The following is a 19,577-nucleotide window of genomic DNA, read 5'->3' as shown; positions in this document are numbered from 1 at the left end:
ACAAGCCTGATTTTAATCCTGTGGCCCACTGAGATGAAGGAGAGCCTCTCGTACAGCCCACACATTAGTCTAGATTGCCCCTTACATCTCCAGACGGTTGTCTCTGTCATGTTGAAAACCACACTAAGATTAAAAACTAGAAACTATGGGAAAATACAACTTCAGCAAACTTTATATTTTACTAGTTAAGCGAGGCCTAATCACTGGTCAAACTTGCCAGTTCAAGTTGATTTTGCTTTGAAATCGACGCTCAGATCAAAACTGTTAATTTAACATACTTACGCAAACAGAGAGACACACAGTCAGCTTTCAACCAGCACGGAAACAGGCCACCAAACATGTTATTTAAAGGATTAACAGAGGCTGCACTGGAAAGTGACAGGGCAGGAAATTAGTCCCAGTCCCTGAACTAATGTGACACTGGGGAGACTATTTACTTTCCTTCCTGCCACTGTCTTCAGCCTTGGCAAATGATGCAGGTTGTACCAATCAGGCTGTGCGACCAGCAGTAAACTTTCTTCGACAGGACGAAAAATTACCTTGTTGATCATATCCAGCGTGCACTCAAACAAGGCGTCAAAGATCTGCGGGACCTCTGCGGTAATGTGGTTCTCCAATTTGTTCACTATGGTGGCCATTGTACTCAAAACCTCGGGCTCCCGGGCTGCAGGGACATTCCTCTGGTAGTCAATCAGCACTGCATCAAGCAGTGGGGGGACAAAGTTTTCCGCAACCTGAAAATGTCACAAAAGAAGGAGGGTGAGAGAATGCAGTTATCCTGCTCGAGTAACCTGCCAAGTTGTGTCTTCTTTCATTGATCTGGGATATTAGAACTAAATATCTTTAAGATGAGAGGGGAGAGATACACAAAAGGGTCCAGAAGGACAATTTTTTCCACAGAGGGTGGAGTGTGTCTGGAACGAGCTGCCAGAGGTAGTAGCAGAGGCGGGTACAATTTTGTCTTTTGAAAAGCATTTAGACAGTTACGTAAGAGGGCTATCGAGGGATATGGGCCAAACATGGGCAATTGGGACAAGCTTAGTCGTTTAAAAAAAAAAGGGCGGCATGGACAAGTTGCGCCGAAGAGCCTGTTTCCATGGTGTAAACCTCTATGACTCTATCAGGGTCACAACAGTGGGAAGTGAGACTAGGGTGCAAATGCATATCCTTAGCACCAGAGAAAAGAGGGGGAGAAATCTTTGGCGTTCCTTTTCACACTGGATCGGGTTGGTGTGTGTGTGGAGTCTGCACATTCTCCCCATGTCTGCATGGGTTTCCTCTGGGTACTCCCACAGTCCAAAGATATACAGAGCTTAGGTTGATTGGCCATGCTAAATCGACCCTAGTGTCAGGGAGATTAGCAGGGTAAATGCGTCAGGTTGCAGGAATAGGGCCTGGGTGGGATTGTGGTCGGTACAGACTCGATGGCCTCCTTCTGTACTGTAGAGATTCTATGCTGAATGGAAATGAACTGCCATACCTCCTCACCCAAGAGACACCAACCTCACATCTTCACCGTAAGACCGAATTTACTGTCTTTCGTACCCACCCGACACAAATTCCATTACCTTCCCTGCTCAATGTCTCCAATTCAGTTGTGCTAGGTGCGACCTAGTGTTGTGCTCAACCCAGAGCTTAAAATTTTAGATCACACATTACAAAGACCACTTGCTTCCATAACATTCCAATAGTAGCTATTACCGCTACTACCTAACTCAGCCTTGTTACTCCTGAACCACTTCATGACACACCTTGTCACTTCCAAACTGCTAACTTGCCTTCCTCCTCAAAACTTCAACTTAGCCGAAATTCCATCATAACAGGTAACACCCCCCTCCCCTCCCCTCCGCTCCGCTCAATCTGCACTGGCTCCCTGACGCTCACAACATTAAAAAACATTTCCAAACTGTAGTCCTATCTTAATGTTGACATTTCCTTCAGTCTTGTATCTCAACTGAGCAAACCATTCCTCTGACTCCTGATCTTTTGTATAACGCTTTTCCATCCCAGAGCTTTGAATTGCCTGGGTACTCTCCTGAATTTTCTTTAACTCACTCGCCTCCGTCAAATGTGTTCAAAGTCCACCTCCGTGATCAAGCGCCCAGCTACTCCTCCCAACTGGATAAAAGCAAATTACTGCGGATGCTGGAATCTGAAACCAAAAGAGAAAATGCTGGAAAATCTCAGCAGGTCTGGCAGCATCTGTAAGGAGAGAAAAGAGCTGACGTTTCGAGTCCAGGTGACCCTTCGTCAAAGCTTTGACAAAGGGTCATCTGGACTCGAAACGTCAGCTCTTTTCTCTCCTTACAGATGCTGCCAGACCTGCTGAGATTTTCCAGCATTTTCTCTTTTGGTTACTCCTCCTAACTTCTTCCTCACGGCCACCAGCCAAGTGTTTCCTTGAAGTTAAAAACGGGAGGCACGGTGGCTCGCACTGCTGCTTCACAGCGCCAGGAACTCAGATTCAATTCCGGTCTCGGTTGAATGTGCTGGGTCTGCACGTTCTCCCCGTGTCTGCGTGGGTTTCCTCCGGGTGCCCTCCGGGTGCTCTGGTTTCCTCCCACAGTCCAAAGATGTGCTGGGTAGGTTGGTTGGCCACAATAAATTGCCCCTTAGTGTCAGGGGAACTAGTAGGGTAAATATGTTAGGGTTAAGAGGATAGGACCTGGGTGGGATTGTTGTCAGTGCAATCTCGATGGGCCAAATGGCCTCCTTCTGCACTATAGGGATTCTATGAAAGTAGATACTAAATACCAGTCCAAGTTGGACAAGAGGGCACAGGTCCAAACTGGAGATTGACAAGTTTGGTTTAATAACCAGCAGCTCTTCATGCAATAAAGGATCAAGGTGCAAAGTAGGACAACAGAAACAAATCCTTTTCAGAATAAAGAGGAGTTCAAATAGGGACATTCTGTATTCACGAGCCTTGTTGGGCCAATTGTACTCACCAGCTGTGGATCTGAAGAGCGGCTTACCCATCCAGATATCAACTTCAAAGTCTCCCTCTTTACTGTTCTCATGCTTTTGATTAATGGTTGCTTGGTAACAACTTCACCTAATTGAGTAAAAGAAATATATAAGTAGGTTAGAAGTAGTCACTAGGATCACTGACCAGACTCAATAAGAATTGCACGTTGTCTTGTTTGCATGGCTAACGCTCTCCTCTTCACTACACTGCAAGAGGAGGGGGCTGGTTGAAAGAGAGAAGAGTGGGAAGGGGTACATTTCACTCAGCACTTGTAACTTGCTCTCTCGGTTTCCCAAGTGTGATACCTTCCGTGGTTGAAAAATGGAACTTGGCCCGAGATGTAACCACAGACACCACAAGGGTTTCTTGTCTATCACTGCCTTACAGCAGCAATTCATTGCAACCAGTTGGTTCTGTACAATCAAGGACGATAAGTATCATGCAGCTTTGATGGCAGCAGACAAAACATTTGAAGGAACAGGAAGGGGGAAAACAGGAAGGGGTACATCTTGTCTGCAACATTTCAAAACACACAACCTTTCCTGCTCAACTCCAAGTCTATGTAAACACGGGAAGTGGCTGATTACTAAGCAATTCTTACAGGAAACCCCATTATTTGGTTTTCCAGTCCAATCCACTCCATGCTTATAATCATAAGCATGCTGGATATCAAAACTTTTCTACCCCAATTGGACGAGCGTCCTATTTTTGCTCAAGCCATTAAACAGTTTGGTTCTTCATACAAGTTATTGAAGAAAACACTAGGTCACTAGTAGGCCATTCTACCCCTCGGACTTGTTCTGCTACTCTATTAGATCATTAGTGATCTGCATCTCATCCACGTTGGTTCAGCAGATTTTAGTCCACATGCCTCACTAATGTCCATCAATCTCAGTTCAGAAATATCCAATATTGACTTGATCTTCAACCTCAAACAGCATTTCAGGGGTGGGGGAAGCTTTCTACTCTGGAAAGAAGAGGATTTTTGAACAACCTGCTTAAACATTCAATCCCCCCCTCCGCCCCCCCACAAAAAAAAAAGACTGGTTACCATTTGCCTGGATGGCAGCGGAGATATTCTCACTCAAACACTTGTACACGTTGAGCATGTCCAGGTATATTCTTCCTAGCTGAATGACAAATGGATGTCCAACTGCCTTGCAGGCCCTCACGTTGGTCTTTAGGATGCTCCCGAGCTGTTTCACTGTCTCGGCGTCCTTCAGAATGTCCACGTTCTTTGTGAAATACAATATGCGTAAATGGAATTTATATCTATTAAAAGTGGCAAAGTGCTCCAAATTCTCCCCCATTGCACCTTTAGCCCTCAGTAATTTCCTGGCAGCTCCTCCCCGCAACCAACCAACCCTGTTTCAACTAAATACCCGAGTTGTGATTCTATATTATTGCCACAGGTGACATAGTGGCAAGCACTGCTGCCTCACAGAACCAGGGACCAGGTTCGATTCCCGATTTGAGTCATCATGTGTGTGTGGAGTTTGCATGTTTACCCCGTGTGCGTGGGTTTCCTCCGGGTGCTCCAGTTTCCTCCCACTCCAAAGATGTGTGGGTTAGGTGGATTGGCCATGCTAAATTGCCCCTTCATGTCAGGGGGGACTAGCTAGGGTAAAATACGTGGGGTTACAGGGACAGGGCCAGGATGGGATTGCTGTCAGTGCAGATTTGATGGGCTGAATGATATCCTTCTGCACCGTTGGGATTCTTTGAATACCAGACATTTGTATTCTTAATTCTTTTATGTAAAAAATGTTATAACAGGGGGCATTCCTGTAAATTATTTAAAGGGATTCAATGACCCAACCCAATAAGAAGTTAGTGTAGATTGCTAATTAAATGAATGTAGAATTCTTAACCATCAGTTCCTTAGTCACCTTTGTTGCTTGTTGAATAATGCTGTCCCACACCTGGTTAGGCAAAAGCATGTATTTCTCAATCAGATGTTCCTGGACAGTTTGATCAGTTTGAGCCCCAATCATGTAGCCGACTGCTTCATAGAATGTGTGCACCTGAAATGTGGGAGAAAAACAGTCAGAATTAATGAGCTGGAGGCCAAACTTAGGACACTGATGTGTCAGGGAGGGGGGCACTATATTCCAGAAGGCAGTCATACACCTTAGACTAGTGTCTTTTGATTTGGTCCATGGTCAAGGACGGGGGGGGGGGGGGGGGGGGGGGGGGCTAACAAAGTTGGGGTGGTAGGGGAGGAGAGATCCAGTGGTCCACATGGGTACCAACAAAAATTGACAGGACCGGGGAAAGAAGTTTCTGCTTAGGGATTATGAGCAGCTAGGGGCTAAATTAAAAGGCAAAACCACAAAAAGGTGGATTGCTATCTGAGCCACAAGTGAATTGGCACAAGGTAAATAAGATTAGGGAGTTGAATATGTGCCTCAGAGAAATGATTTCGATTCATGAGTCACTAGCACCAGTCCTGGGGAAAGGGAGAGTTCTACCATTGGATCAACCTTCACCTGAACTCTGCTGGGACCAGTACTGAGTCACATAACCAGGGTTTCAGAGAGGTCTTTAAACTGAAAGACAGAATTAAAATGTTTTGTATCTGAATGCACGCAGCAATCTAACAAAACAGATGAATTGATAGCATAAATGGAAATAAATATGTATGACCTGTTGGCCTTTCAGAGGCATGGTTGAAATGTGAAGAAGACTGAGACCTAAACATTCAAGGGTATTGACATTTGGGAAGGACAGGAAACTAGTAAAAGGTGGTGGGGCAGCTATGTATAAAACTAGAAATTTACAGAGATAAAGAACAAGAAGTTTGAACAATTGTTAGAATGACCAAGTGGAAATTGGAACAGTTTAAAATGATCGCGTCTGTGACAGCTTAACAAGAGATAGGAAAAGAACGATTTGAAAGATTAGGTTGGTTGCATTATTGATTGTATTGCTAAACTTGGATCGTAACTGTGTTACTAAAGGAATTACCAAAGAACAATTCAGGCTCCAAATTGCCTGCAAGCCTTGGACATTATTAATTGTAGTTCAGGGTGTAGCTATTAAAATGTGTTGATGGTCTATTGATGTAATTGTGAAAGTGAATTGATCATGTTATGAATGGTGCCAAATCAGTTGCTGTTACCAAGTAGGGTGGGAGAAATCCTGGATAATAGAAACTAGAGAGGGATAACACGGGGTCTCTGGAAAAGTCTAGTACACAGTTGTACAGACTGACAGAAGAAAAGTAGGAGATGAAACAGAAGAAAGTCATCAGACCCAAAGTCAGCCCCTGTCCAAGCTGTTCCAGAGAGTAACGGTCTTGTGAGATTCAAATTATCACCTGGTTGTAAAGTGCTCCAGCACTTACTAAATCCACTCAAAGGAGAGCTAGCTAGAAAACTTTATTCAGGAGTTACAGCCACACTTACTTGATGAGGCTGCAGATCACAAATGATAGTGTTGATGTTGGTCAAGATCTCATCAATGAAAGGCATCACCTCTCCCACCTGAACTTGTACAAAGTGGCGTCGGCACTTTTGTGCTATCTTAATAAACGTGTCACAGGCCATGTCCTGGACACCGTCATGAGTTTCTGTAAAGCAATAACATGGGTGGCTAAAAATTAACATAATGTAGCCTCAATTTAATCTTTCTTCTAAAAACCCTTCATTTGTTTAGTTGCATATTTCATTGAAGATTTGAATGTCAGCTTTGAAATTGGGTTTAAATTTGGAAATCACATCTCCACACTTAATTGGATTTGATGGAATGTGCAGAAAGACTCATTTGCCCTTTTTAAGGCCATTGTTAATCTGTCCTACAAACAGCTGAAACATTTCAAGCCAGCAACCAAGAGTTCTACACACCCTTCCTTGGAGAAAAATAAAATCAGGATAATATTAATCCAATTTTCCCCCCCCACAGGGAAAATTACTTTTGCAATGGATTATTTATGGTGCACCAACAAAATACAACAACTGTAAATTAATTCTAAAAATGCAATGGTAGAGTAAAATGAGAATAAAAGATGCCCAATTTTAAAAAAATATTTCACAGGATGTGGGCATGGTTGCCCTCAAGAAGGTGGTAGAGAGCTGCCTTCTTGAACCGTTGCAGTCCACATCATGTTGGTACATCCATAGTGCTGTTAGGAAGCAAATTCCAGGATTTTAACAGTGAAGGAACGGCAATATAGATCCAAGGCAGGATGGGCGAGTGGCTTGGAGGGGAACTCCAAAGGTGGATTGGCCATACTAATTTGTCCCTTAGTGTCAGGGGGGGATTTGCAGGTTACAGGGACAGGGACTGGGTGGGATTGTTGTGGGTGCAGGCTTGATGGGCCAAATGACCTCCTTCTGCACTGTAGGGATTCAACGAACTTGCAAGTTGGTGTTCCCATACATCTGCTGTCCATGTCCTTCTAGGTGGTGGGTTTGGAACAAGCTGCCAAAGGAGCCTTGGTGAGTCATTACAGTGCATCTTGTGGATGATACACACTGCTGTCACTGTATGTCAGTATCACAGAGGTAATATTAGGTCAAGTTTAGCTTATACATTATTCCGTACCCAAAGAGACATTCATAATCTGTGAAATGTCCAAAGAGTAAACGAACTGCACAGTGGCTGCACGGTAGCACAGTGGTTAGCACTGCTGCTTCACAGCTCCAGGGACCTGGGTTCGATTCCCGGCTTGGGTCACTGTCTGTGTGGAGTTTGCACATTCTCCTCGTGTCTGCGTGGGTTTCCTCCGGGTGCTCCGGTTTCCTCCCACAGTCCAAAGATGTGCGGGTTAGGTTGATTGGCTATGCTAAAATTGCCCCTTAGTGTCTTGAGATGCGTAGGTTAGATGGATTAGCGGGTAAATATGTAGGGATATGGGGGTAGGGCCTGGGTGGGATTGTGGTCGGTGTAGACTCGATGGGCCGAATGGCCTCTTTCTACACTGTAGGGTTTCTATGATTCTATGAGTGGCAACTAGCTCCACATTGAATGCAAGCTGGGCTTTAATGACATGACTCCTTACCATGCATAAACTCGAAAAGCTTGTTCACCACTGTCTTTAGGAATTTCCAGTGAGCTCGCAGGAACCGCGGATACTGTCCCACCACGTACATTATATTCGAGGCAATGATGGCCTTGTTGTCCTTCCCACGCTTTTGTTCACAAAGACCCAGCAAATCCTTCAAAGCCAAAAGATTCAATGGTTAAGTCAAACGAGTAGAGCGAATCAAGGCATCAACATTGTGCTTATTCGGTGTTGAAGTTATTACCAATCCCTAAATTTCCAACTGAACAATCTCAGCTATTCCCTCTCTGAAACTGGATATGAGAGCATGATCTTTGCCCAAGTGAGAAAGATACGAAACAGCACTACTCAACACGGTAGCACCGTGGTTAGCACTGCTGCCCCACAGGACCAGGCACCAGGTTCGATTCCTGGCTTGGGTCACTGTCTGTATGGCATTTACATGTTCCCCCCGTGTCTGTCTTGGTTTCCTCCCACAGTCCGAAAGACATGCTGATTAGGTGCATTGGCCATGCTGAATTCTCCCTCAGTGTACCCGGACAGACACTTGAGTACGGCAGCTAGGGGGTTTTCACAGTACCTTCATTGCAGTGTTAATGTAAGCCTATTTGTGACACTAATAAATAAACTTTAAACTTAGTATAGCACCTCTAATGTAGTGAAACCTCACAGGAACATTATAAAACAAAGCGCGACACTGAACCATCAGGAGGCATTATGTCAGGTGACCAAAAGCGTGGAGCGATGCAGGGAGGGAATTCCAGCATTCAGGGTGGAGCTAGGGGCAACTGAAGGCATGACCATCAATTATGATTGGGAATGAACACCAGGCCAGAATCAGGGGAGCGCAGATACCAGTGAGGGTTGTAGGAGATTACAGGAATTCACCAGCTGACCTTGATGACTGTGACGAGGAAACGTTTCTCGTCCTCTTCATGCATTGCACCACTGATGGAGCCAATAGCCCAGCAAAGAGTGTTGAGGTTCTTCCACGACCATTCCGTACCGTTCACTTGGTTGTGTAGCTTCTCGGTCATGATGCATTCCGTATCGGCATAGTCTAAATGTGTGAGGTACACTGAAAGAGAAGAACAAAGAAGCCTATTTAAAGTTGGATGTCACACTCGCCAATTCCTTCCAACAGATGCAATTATGAAGGAAAGGAGATCAAGAGTCCACATTTTGATTTATTGTCACATGTATTAATATACAGTGAAAGGTATTGTTTCTTGTGCACTATACAAAGCATACCGTTCATAGAGAAGGAAAGGAGAGTGCAGAATGTAGTGTTACAGTCATAGCTAGGGTGTAGAGAAAGATCAACTTAGTGCGAGGCAAGTCCATTCAAAAGTCTGATAGCAGCAGGGAAGAAGCTGTTCTTGAGTCTGTTGGCACGCGACCTCAGACTATTCCCGATGGAAGAAGGTGGAAGAGAGAATGTCCGGGGTGCGCGGGGTCCTTGATTATGCTACCTGCTTTTCCGAGGCAGTGGGAAGTGTGGGCAGAGTCAATGCATGAGAGGCTGGTTTGTGTGATGGACTGGGCTTCGTTCACGACGCTTTGCAGTTTTTTTTGCGGTCTTGGGACAGAGCAGGGGTCATACCAAGCTGTGATACAACCAGGAAGATTGCTTTCTGTGGTGCATCTGTAAAAGTTGGAGAGAGTTGTAGCTGACAAGCCAAATTTCATTAGCCTCCTGAGAAAGTAGAAACATTGGTGGGCTCTCTTAATTATAGCACCCTTCCCCTTGTATATTTTTGGCCAATGTTCCTTGTAAACTGCCAAAGCAGTAAATGCCCATCATATTCTTTTCAATTCTTTATAATTGGCTGCATCTTGGTATATTTTATTAAAAAAGGAAAGTTTGTGCTGGAACAAATACTTCTAAACAAAGCACCACACTACACAAGATGAGATTAGCTGGTGTATAAAGAGTTAAGGACCTGGGTGGATAGGATGAAACTATCCTTCTCAACATCCTACACAGGGCAGATTTGGACATAAATCTCAATAGCATAAATTATCCCTAATTTGGTAACCTTTACAGGACAGAATACAGAAAACATCTCACTGGTGCATTATCCTGAGGTCAGAGCCAAGGCACATTGTTGGGAGTGGGAGCATTAGTCCGACCCCTCAACCGCACGACAGCTGACCACGTAGTGTTTTATGATTATGGGTCCCCAAAGCAGAAAATATTCAATTTGCTGAGAGAGATACAAGAAGATGAAACAACTGCAAATACACAATGCCTGTCAGCAACTGATAAGAGAAAACAGGTGAATATTTTTGGCAGAGATTTGTCGGAAATTGCAACAGACATTTGGAGGTCCTTTTGCAGAGCTGATCAAAGCATCAAGAATGGAGACTAACCATAATTTGGAAAGAGATCATATTCTTTCTGCGCATTCAACCACCTCCCCCAGGGTCACATTATGCTACAAGCGAAAGGAAAGGCGACAGATTTGTTCCCAGGAATCATCTAGCCTTGTACAATGGCAGCAATTCATGGTGTGGCAGCAAGAAACACACACAAGCTGCAACTGGCCATTCCTGCCCAACCACTCAGTTGCCATTTTCTTTCCCGTTCTAATCACATCAGCCCCCGTCTCTTTCCCCCCACCCCACTATTCTTAATCCACCTGTCCAACCTAAGTTGAAAAACAACAATGTTCTCCAATAACCCTGGAAGACAATTATACAATGCTCTGTAAATATGTTTTCAAACCCAGCCTGGTCTCCCACAACTTGAAACATCGTTTTTGACCTGTAATAGCAACATTAGATCCTCGACTATCTCAAGTCTCTCTTCATATCTGCATTTCCTACAGTTCCACAGAATGATCTACATGGCAGACAGTGCTTGTGTAAGGATCGCAGGCAAGATTACTAAACTTGTCCCTTCCCAACTAGATTTAATTATCCTGCTGAAACGCCTAGTTTCTCGTTTTGACTCACCCTCACTGGACACACTACAATCCAGCCAACATACAGCATTGCCCAAGGGACCAATGAGCTTGGTAGCTGACAGGCTGAGAACACAGGTCAGGAATTATTTACTTTGGGCGGTGTACAAGCAGTGTGTAATTGTGCTTCAGGGGACTCGAGCAACTTTTACCCAATTTTTCATTCAATTGCAGCATCAAGCCACTTGGTTGCGATTCAGACCTGACTTACGAGCAATGATCAAATTCACTAGATGCACTATAGCATTTACATAAAAGCAGCAGGCCAGTATGTTACACAGTCTATATTTCAATCTGGATCCTACTAATGAATAAACCAATTCCATCAACGCCATTAACAGTATTGCACCCACAGAGGCTTAATCTTCTCATTCATTATGACCAGGAATTGAGGAACAGACACAGCAGTGGCACAGGCTGTTGACAACCAGTGACACTTGGATCAAACTTGTACCCGTTTTGTTTTGAGGAGTTGCACAGTTCACCCGGGTCTCTGGATTACTGGTTCAGTAACATTACTACCATGCCTGCATTCCCTAGAAAATACCTCCACAAGGAGGGAAAGAAACATCTTTGAGCAGCCAAAGCTAAAGCTGCCCAACCAGTCCCTTAACCCTGGGAATATCACCTCTGGTATCTCATTCAACCCCAACCTTCAGGTGACCCAAAGTGATCAAGTGGGAGGGCTAAATGGAGTCGAACGTTCTTTGTAACCAGAGGACCACACACATTTCCCAGCATAGACCACTGGATAGCGACCAGGTACAGAAATCCTGGATACACATGCACCTCCCTCCCTAAACTTCCAGAAGACAAAGAGGTCAACTGCAGCACCCCGATGGCTGCCCACAGCCAAGATCAAGTCATTCAGCAAAACCATGGATGGAGTTGAGGGACTTCCAAGCGTGCAAAACTTTTGTACCAACTGTTAAATTTTTTTAAATCTCAAACTTTACCAAGTGTCTCCCTCATGGTTTTGTACAGATTGATGGAGTCTGTGTCTTTCATGAACTCCCGAACTACTTCTCCCTGTTCGTTCTCCACCACAAGCACCTCTTCCGGTTTCGCCATTCGGCTGATCATTATAAGTCTCACCTGAAAAAGAAAAAACCCATAAACTGGTTAACGTTTTAGCCAAAAGGCAATTAGTGCAAGGATTTTTCATTTACTCAGTCTCTGGCTGCTGCGATAAAAGCCTTTGATCGTATGGAAGCTCCAACAAGCTATTGCCCAGAACGGTGGAAAATGGGCTTAGGCTCACATTTTCTAACCAAACAGAAACCGATGTTGGTACCAGGTCCACTTGGCATCACATAGCTTGGATAAATCGAAGGGGCAAGCATTAATAAATTGAGGGCATTTCTGAAAGATATGGGAAGGCTTATTAAAAAAAACAGATTTCACCTTAAGGTTTTAAAAATGGAACATTTACAATCTAGTTTCCATTTTAATTATGGTGAGGAACTCCTGAATCATTCATTCGTTTAGTAAGCTCAGTGGTTATCAATGGATGCAGTCAGTAACCCAGGCCGACTTAATGCCAATACCAATGCCATGCATTAATGCAATGCCATGCCTGTTTGGAACACTACCATGCCAAACAGGAATAAAGGACATGGATACCAGCAAGGAGGGGAGCAGCGCAACAAAACAGGTGAATTAATCGGACGGGTGGTCCATGGGTTATGTGCGCACACATTCCTGGTGATGGGTCAGAAGCTGGGAACAAGTCACGCACGCGCAGAAGCAAAGGGGAGGCCCCCTCCTCCCCCAAAAAAGGGGGGGGGGGCAAAATAAAACAAATTCAGCACCAAAATCCCCTCAATTCACACCCAGAAATGCCTTATTCTAACGCAAGAAAAATGGATGGATAATATTCAAGCTGAAACCACTGTTGGTGAAATATTATGTACACTTTGAGTACAGGATAATTTTCAAATTGTACACCATCCTTGCTAGAGCAGAAATTATAGATTAAAACTCTTAACATCCAATAAATAATAATTTGAGAACATGAGAACAGCCATGACAAGGAATACGAGGATGTCAGGTTAGAAGCTGCATTTTTGCTTCCTTTCTGGGAAAGCGAGATCTGCAGAGTGTCCAGGTTAGGATAATACATCACTGGCTCTTTGAAATGTGGAACGACCTGTTTCATCAACCGTACACACCTTCGACAGCACTGGTAAGTAGATTTGCCTCCGAGGAGGGACGTCGCTGTGAGGATTCCCCAGAGCAGGAGAAGCGCTTATGGAAAAGGGATTTTCACGATAAAGTTCTCCCGCCAGATGATTCCAGTATTCCAAACAGATTTTAAATATTTCTATTTCTTCCACTTCTGATATCAGAATCATGTAGTGTAGACCCTGCAGTGTCAAAAAAAAAAAGGGCAAAAGATAAACTTAAAAATGCATCCGCTTGGGTTCAATAATGAGTAAGATTCCAACAATATCCAGTGACTACACTTCGAAGCTCTAGCTGTAGACCACTTTGAGATAGCTTGCCATTGCAAACTAAATGCAAATCTATTTGTCAAATACATTTCCTCAGCATCTCTCCATGACAATATATTTAAATCACCTTGCCCTTTAGTCAACTTGCACGGTGTGTGTCATTACCAACAGTGGGGGTAGGTTAAGAGGAATCATACTAGGGGCCTCATCACATTAGGGATGAATGCATCGACTAGGATTACGGATTATTGTTTATATAAAAAGTCCAATGATGATAGGGCCAGTCACCATCACAAAGAACAGTACAGCACAAGAACGGGCCCTTCCACCCTCCAAGCCTGCGCCGATCATGATGCCTGTCCAAACTAAAACCGTATGCACTTACGGAGTCCACATCCTACTCATGTATTCGCCTAGTTGCCCCTTAAATGCTGCTATCGTATCTGCTCCCACCATCTCCCCGGGCAGAGACATTCACCACCCTCTGTGTTTAAAAAAAACTTGCCTCGCACATCTCCTCTAAACTTTTGCCCATGCACCTTAAACCCATGTCCCCTAGTACTTGACTTCCTATCCTAGGAAAGTGCATCTGATTATCCATCGCATCTCTTCTTTTCACAAGAATCCTTTCCCACACCAGCCTTTGGCTTGCTTCCCCCGGCACTGCCATGCTATGCATTTGCTCTCCATGTGATCACTGGTCTCATTTTAGATTGCGGCTTCCTCTCAGCCACCTGTGCTCACTATGCTAATAGTGTGGTATTTGGTGGCAGGGAATGCTCTCCATAATTAATCATCATCCTTTCAATACTCTATCAAGACTTTCTCAACAATAACAGTAGGTCCCAGGAGACTAACAGCACCTGGAGAACCATACTGCCAGCACAGGTTACTGGGAGGAAGGGGAAAGGCCAGGTCCCAGAGAGCCAACGGCACCAGAGTAACTGGAGGAGCGCAGGAAGTTATCATAGTATCCTATCACTCCATTCATACTTACATCCAAGAGAGCCTCTCTGAGCTCCAGTGTCCTTTCTACCAGTGTACCATGTTCCTTCAAGAAAGTGCACAAGAAGAGACTCAGGTTCTGAATAAAGTTCTGCTCGTCATCCTTTCCATTTGCATATGCAAGCCGAATGTTAGTATTCACAGGTAGCATCTGAAAGAGATTGAGAGTTTGGGATTGAATTGGAATATCACAGTACAAGCAAATCCAAAATTATTTCCAGACATCACAATTCAGACCCTAAGTGAATGAGCACTGGTGGAAACGGATAAAAACCAATGATCAGAATTTTTTAAAAAATAAATCAATCAATAAAGCTTTTTGTTGATGGCCTCAGGTTGGGATGCATCAGTAATTGCAAATGACTGAATCTACACAGTGCCATTGGAGTACAGGTCCTTTGGAGCCAAGTCAAACCAACAATGCCAAGTCTTGGCTTGGACATGCTGAGCAAAATTTGTTCTTCCGAGTCCTGGCAACGGTATCACTTTGCTGGTAATTCTGCCAAATGGTGGAAACCAGATTGCAAGAAAATCTAATCAGATTATGGCACTGAGGTTAGCAGAAAGCACAACAACTACACGGATAAGGCAGAGCACTCAACATAATCAAATGGTCCAAAAATATATTCCCCTAGCTAATTAAGTGCTTCATTCGATACCCATGTTTTTCACAGCTTCACGGATGAGGGTGGGTGGCAAGATAAACGAAAGGAACAATTATAGACAGGTCAGGAATGGGCTTCAAACCAAATCCTGGAAGTTAGCTTGGGTTTTCAGGCTTCCAGTGACAATAGGCAAATGTGAGCATGGAACAGCGTGGTGACAGAGGCTAGCACTGCTGCCTCAACGCCAGGGACCCGGGTTTGATTCCCAGCTTGGGTCACTGTCTGTGCAGTCTGCATGTTCTCCCCATGTCTATGTGGGTTTCCTCCCACAGTCTGAAAGACGTGCCGGTTGGCTGCATTGGCCATGCCAAATTCTCCCTCAGTGTACCCGAACAGGCGCTGGAGTGTGGCGACTAGGGGATTTTCACAGTAACTTCATTGCAGTGCTAATGTAAGTCTACTTGTGACACTAATAAATAAACTAAAATGGACGGGGAGTGTTGTCATGTTACAAATCGAGTGAGTTCTGAGATTCCTCTGATCTGACATTCCCTAGGCAGCAATCAGAGTGCTAACCGACCATAAGAAGTCCAACGTACCTGTTTGAGCTGAACAAGTGTTAATGTAAACAATGAGATGAATTGTTCATCATACTGACTGACACTAACGCCAGCAATTTCCGTCAAACACTTCAATGTCACGTTTCGAAACATGGGCACATTGAGAAACTAAGCAAAGAGAAGGAAAAATAAATGAAGTTAAAATAGACGGCAAACTTTAAACATGTGCAAGTCAAATTTATCCATTATAAATTCCAATATCAAATTTATCAATGGAACACGTGGTGCTCAAAGTCCTGGCACAACTCCAAGCTTTAATAATTCTGGATGGGTAGCACAGTGGGTTAGCACTGTTGCCTCACAGTGCCAGGGACCCGGGTTCGATTCCCAGTTTGGGTCACTGCCTGTGTGGAGTTTGCACGTTCTCCCTGTGTCTGCGTGGGTTTCCTCCGGTTTCCTTCCACAGTCCAAAGATGTGCAGGTTAGGTGGACAGGCCATGCTAAATTGCCTCTTAATGTCGAGGGGACTAGCAGGGTAAATGTGTAGGGCTATGGGGATAGGGGCTGGGTAGGGTTGCGGTCGGTGCCGACTCGATGGGCCGAATGGCCCTCTTCTATACTGTAGGATTCTATGTAGATGTGATGGAACCAAACCGTAAGCACTTGAAAGCACAGTTCATCAGACTTTCATTTTGATGTTGTTGTTAACAACGCTGTGTTAATGGTTATGAAATCCCTCAGCATCAACGTTCTAAACTCGTTGGAAAATTCTCCAGTTGATGTGGAGGGATTTCATAAACAACATTAACATTAGAAAAAAACCACCTCCATGAATGATCCGGTCAGGTGCAGTTTGCCATCATGTGCACATCCAAAATGAGTAAAGTTGCACAAACACTTCCTAAATGCCCTGTACAAACAATTAAAACTTCCCTCCAGTGGAGATGCTGCATCACCAATACAGCTACATCATGAAGCTGTTGCCATTTATAATGGAAATACAAATAAAGGAAGAACCTATTTTTTAAATCTAATTATCTCCACCATCTAATCCCACTTCATCTCAAGAGTACATTTGATCCATAAGTAATGGGACGGATGGGCATGGAACAGAACTACACAAGTGAAACTTGTAGTGCAGATTAAAAGGTTAAAAAACATTATTGCATCATAAAACATAATTTAGCAGACCTCACACATATTACATACAGGAGGTATCATAGAGTCCCTACAGTGCAGAAAGACAACATTTGGCCCATTGAGTCTGCACCGACACTAATCCCACCCAGGCCCTACTCCCGTAACCCCATGTATTTACCTCGTAATTCCCCAACGCTAAAGGGCAACCAATCTAACCCGCACATCTTTGGATTATGGGAGGAAACCCACACAGACACAGGGAGAACGTGCAAACTCCATACAGATAGTGATCCGAGGCTGGAATTGAACCCGGATCCCTGGTGCTGTGAGACAGCAGTGCTGTGACACCCTTGTGTCAACCTCGTTCAGTTCTCTCCTCAAAAGATAGAGAATTCCATTCTTGTGCCAATAAAATCCAGCTCCAATTCTTCACATCGCTCAGCTGCAGTGTTGTCAGATTGCTTGTCCAACAGGTTTGCCCAACAGCTAGACTTTCTTAAAGTCACAGTTTCCTCCAGTTAAATACTGAAATATCAAAGCCACTGTCTTTGGCTGCAAAATGCCTTGGGAAGTTCCTTAATATAAGTGCTATGTAGAATCATACAACGGTTACAGCACAGAATGAGGTCATTCAGGCAGCGACATCTCTGCTGGCCCCGTCTGCAGGAGCAGTTCACCTAGTGCCATTCCCCTTCCTTTTCCCTGTGCAATGTTTTCCTCCTCAAATAATGATCCTATTGTCTTTTGAAAGCCTCAATGGAGGCTGCCTCCATCACATCCTCAAGCAGTGCAATCCAGACCCTTACCCCTCACTGTGTGAAAAGGTTTCTCCTCAAGTTGCCAAGTACCTTAAATCTGTGCCCTCTAGTTCTCAATCCTTCCACCAGTGTTTACACTGTTCAGATCCCTCATGATTTTGAACTCCTCCATTAATTCACCTCCCAACCATGTCTGCTCCAAGGTGAAAAGTCCCAGCTTCTCCAATCTTTCCACGTTAATTGAAGTTCCTCATTTCTGGAACCAATCATGTGAACTTTTTCTATATCCTCATTTTTTGCTTTCATACTCTCCCTCCTCAAACTTGGCGGCTTCAATACTTCAGCTGAGGCTGAACCAGATTCAACATTTTCTACACCCCAACGATAAAGCCCAGGATGCTGACTGAATGTTTTGATAACTGCGCTCTCAACCTGCCCCACCACATTCAGTAATTTAGACACAAATATATAAAAATGTACGCTGTTGATATGGAGTGCATAGTTTAGGCAGTCATTGGAAAGCCATTGAGACCAGGCGTCAACATAGAATCCTGCAGTGCAGAAGGCCTGTCAAGTCTGCACCGACCACAATCCCACCCGGGCCCTATCCCCATAACCCCATGCAATTACCCATACTAGTCCCCCTGACACGAAGGGGCAATTTAGCATGGCCAATCCACCTAACCTGCACATCTTTGGACTGTGGGAGGAAACCCACACAGACATGGGGAGAATGTGCAAATTCCACAGACAGCGACCCAAGCCAGGAATCGAACCCAGGTCCCTGGCACTGTGAGGCAGCAGTGTTAACCACTGTACCACCGTGCTGCCCCAAACATCCCCAGAATTTGCCCTCAAACGATCACTAGAAATCTTTATTTTTGCTGCAGTGACGTTTAGCCTTATGCCTACAAATTAGGTGCGCACGCACGACTGTCATAGCACAGTTACTCTGATCCTACTGAAACAGCCAATGTACAAGGAGGGTTGGGGCGATTCATAAAAATGTATACAGCAATTTCTGAGGGAAAATATATTCTAATTGCCCCATGCTGTCCTCTAACGCCCCTGGTTTTATTGCTCTCCATTTAACAAATGTCCCCGGTAGCCAAAAGGGTACTTCGGGGTGGCGCATTGGCACAGTGGTTAGCACTGCTGCCTCACAGCACCAGGAACCGAGCTTGATACCGGCCTCAGACGACTGGTCTGTGTGGAGTTTGCATGTTCTCCCCAGTTCTGCGCGGGTTTCCTCCGGGTGCTCCGGTTTCCTCCCACAGTCCAAAGATCTGCGGGTTAGGTTGATTGGCCATGCTAAATTGTCCGTTAGTGTCAGGGGGACTGGCAGGGCAAATCCAAGGGATTACACGGATAGGACCTGGTTGGGACAGTTGTTGGTGATGACTCGATGGGCTCAATGGCCTCCTTCTGCACTGGAGGGATTCGAAGTCAAAACACTGGTTATATCATAAACACTTGGATAGAAATATAGAAACTAGAAGCAGGAGTAGGCCATTCAGCCCTTCGAGCCTGCTCCGCCATTCATGATCACGGCTGATCATCAAACTCAGGCAAAGCAATCAGTAAATCTCACCTTGTACACCAAACTGGAGATTAGTTTAGTTTCAAAGATGTAACCTAAAGGGATCCAGTTCAGAAACCGCAGCAATGTCTCCAGTGTTGCGTGGACTAAAGGGGCATTCTGGGAGTTCTCCTGCAAATATTTAAAATATGCACATCATCAGACACATTAATGTGGGATTGCAAAGAGAAAAAGAACCCATACAATGAAGAATCTGGCTTTGGACTTCATGAAGGAGGCTTCCAGCCTGGAGTATGTTAACAGCAACCCTTTATTAACAACCCATAATATGTAAATACTCCGTGGAAGGTAGAAGACCCCCTATTCTAGGTCTCAACTGTGGCCAGCTCCGGATTGACCGTAGGTCAGGTGACTTTTTATATCACTGTATGGGCAGTACTGTACTCAGCCCCAAATTAACCCTTATGTGCTACACACAGGAGTTCAGCAGGTGGAAAAGCCATGTATATGACTGCCACTTACATCACCCGTTGCACCTGATGCTGCTCTACCTGCCTGAACTTAGCCCCGACAGCCC

At 44.6% G+C, this 19,577-nt stretch overlaps 1 protein-coding gene across 1 annotated transcript in view; it reads right to left on the bottom strand.

Annotated features, from left to right (window-relative positions):
• LOC144507302 (exportin-1-like) overlaps nucleotides 1-19,577 on the bottom strand; it is a 70,553-nt gene that overhangs the window by 10,092 nt on the left and 40,884 nt on the right. The window contains exons 9-20 of the mRNA XM_078234369.1: nucleotides 19,052-19,171; nucleotides 15,602-15,730; nucleotides 14,390-14,548; nucleotides 13,111-13,305; nucleotides 11,896-12,034; nucleotides 8,870-9,051; nucleotides 7,971-8,127; nucleotides 6,376-6,539; nucleotides 4,858-4,992; nucleotides 4,020-4,203; nucleotides 2,949-3,055; nucleotides 540-734 (exon numbers count right to left, since the gene is read on the bottom strand). Coding sequence (XP_078090495.1) covers nucleotides 540-734; nucleotides 2,949-3,055; nucleotides 4,020-4,203; nucleotides 4,858-4,992; nucleotides 6,376-6,539; nucleotides 7,971-8,127; nucleotides 8,870-9,051; nucleotides 11,896-12,034; nucleotides 13,111-13,305; nucleotides 14,390-14,548; nucleotides 15,602-15,730; nucleotides 19,052-19,171 — 1,866 coding nt within the window. The remainder of the gene's footprint in view (nucleotides 1-539; nucleotides 735-2,948; nucleotides 3,056-4,019; nucleotides 4,204-4,857; nucleotides 4,993-6,375; nucleotides 6,540-7,970; nucleotides 8,128-8,869; nucleotides 9,052-11,895; nucleotides 12,035-13,110; nucleotides 13,306-14,389; nucleotides 14,549-15,601; nucleotides 15,731-19,051; nucleotides 19,172-19,577) is intronic.

This window comes from Mustelus asterias, chromosome 18 (assembly GCF_964213995.1).
Source record: "Mustelus asterias chromosome 18, sMusAst1.hap1.1, whole genome shotgun sequence".
NCBI classification, from domain to species: domain Eukaryota; kingdom Metazoa; phylum Chordata; class Chondrichthyes; order Carcharhiniformes; family Triakidae; genus Mustelus; species Mustelus asterias.
This window is presented reverse-complemented; position numbering and strand designations above follow the sequence as displayed.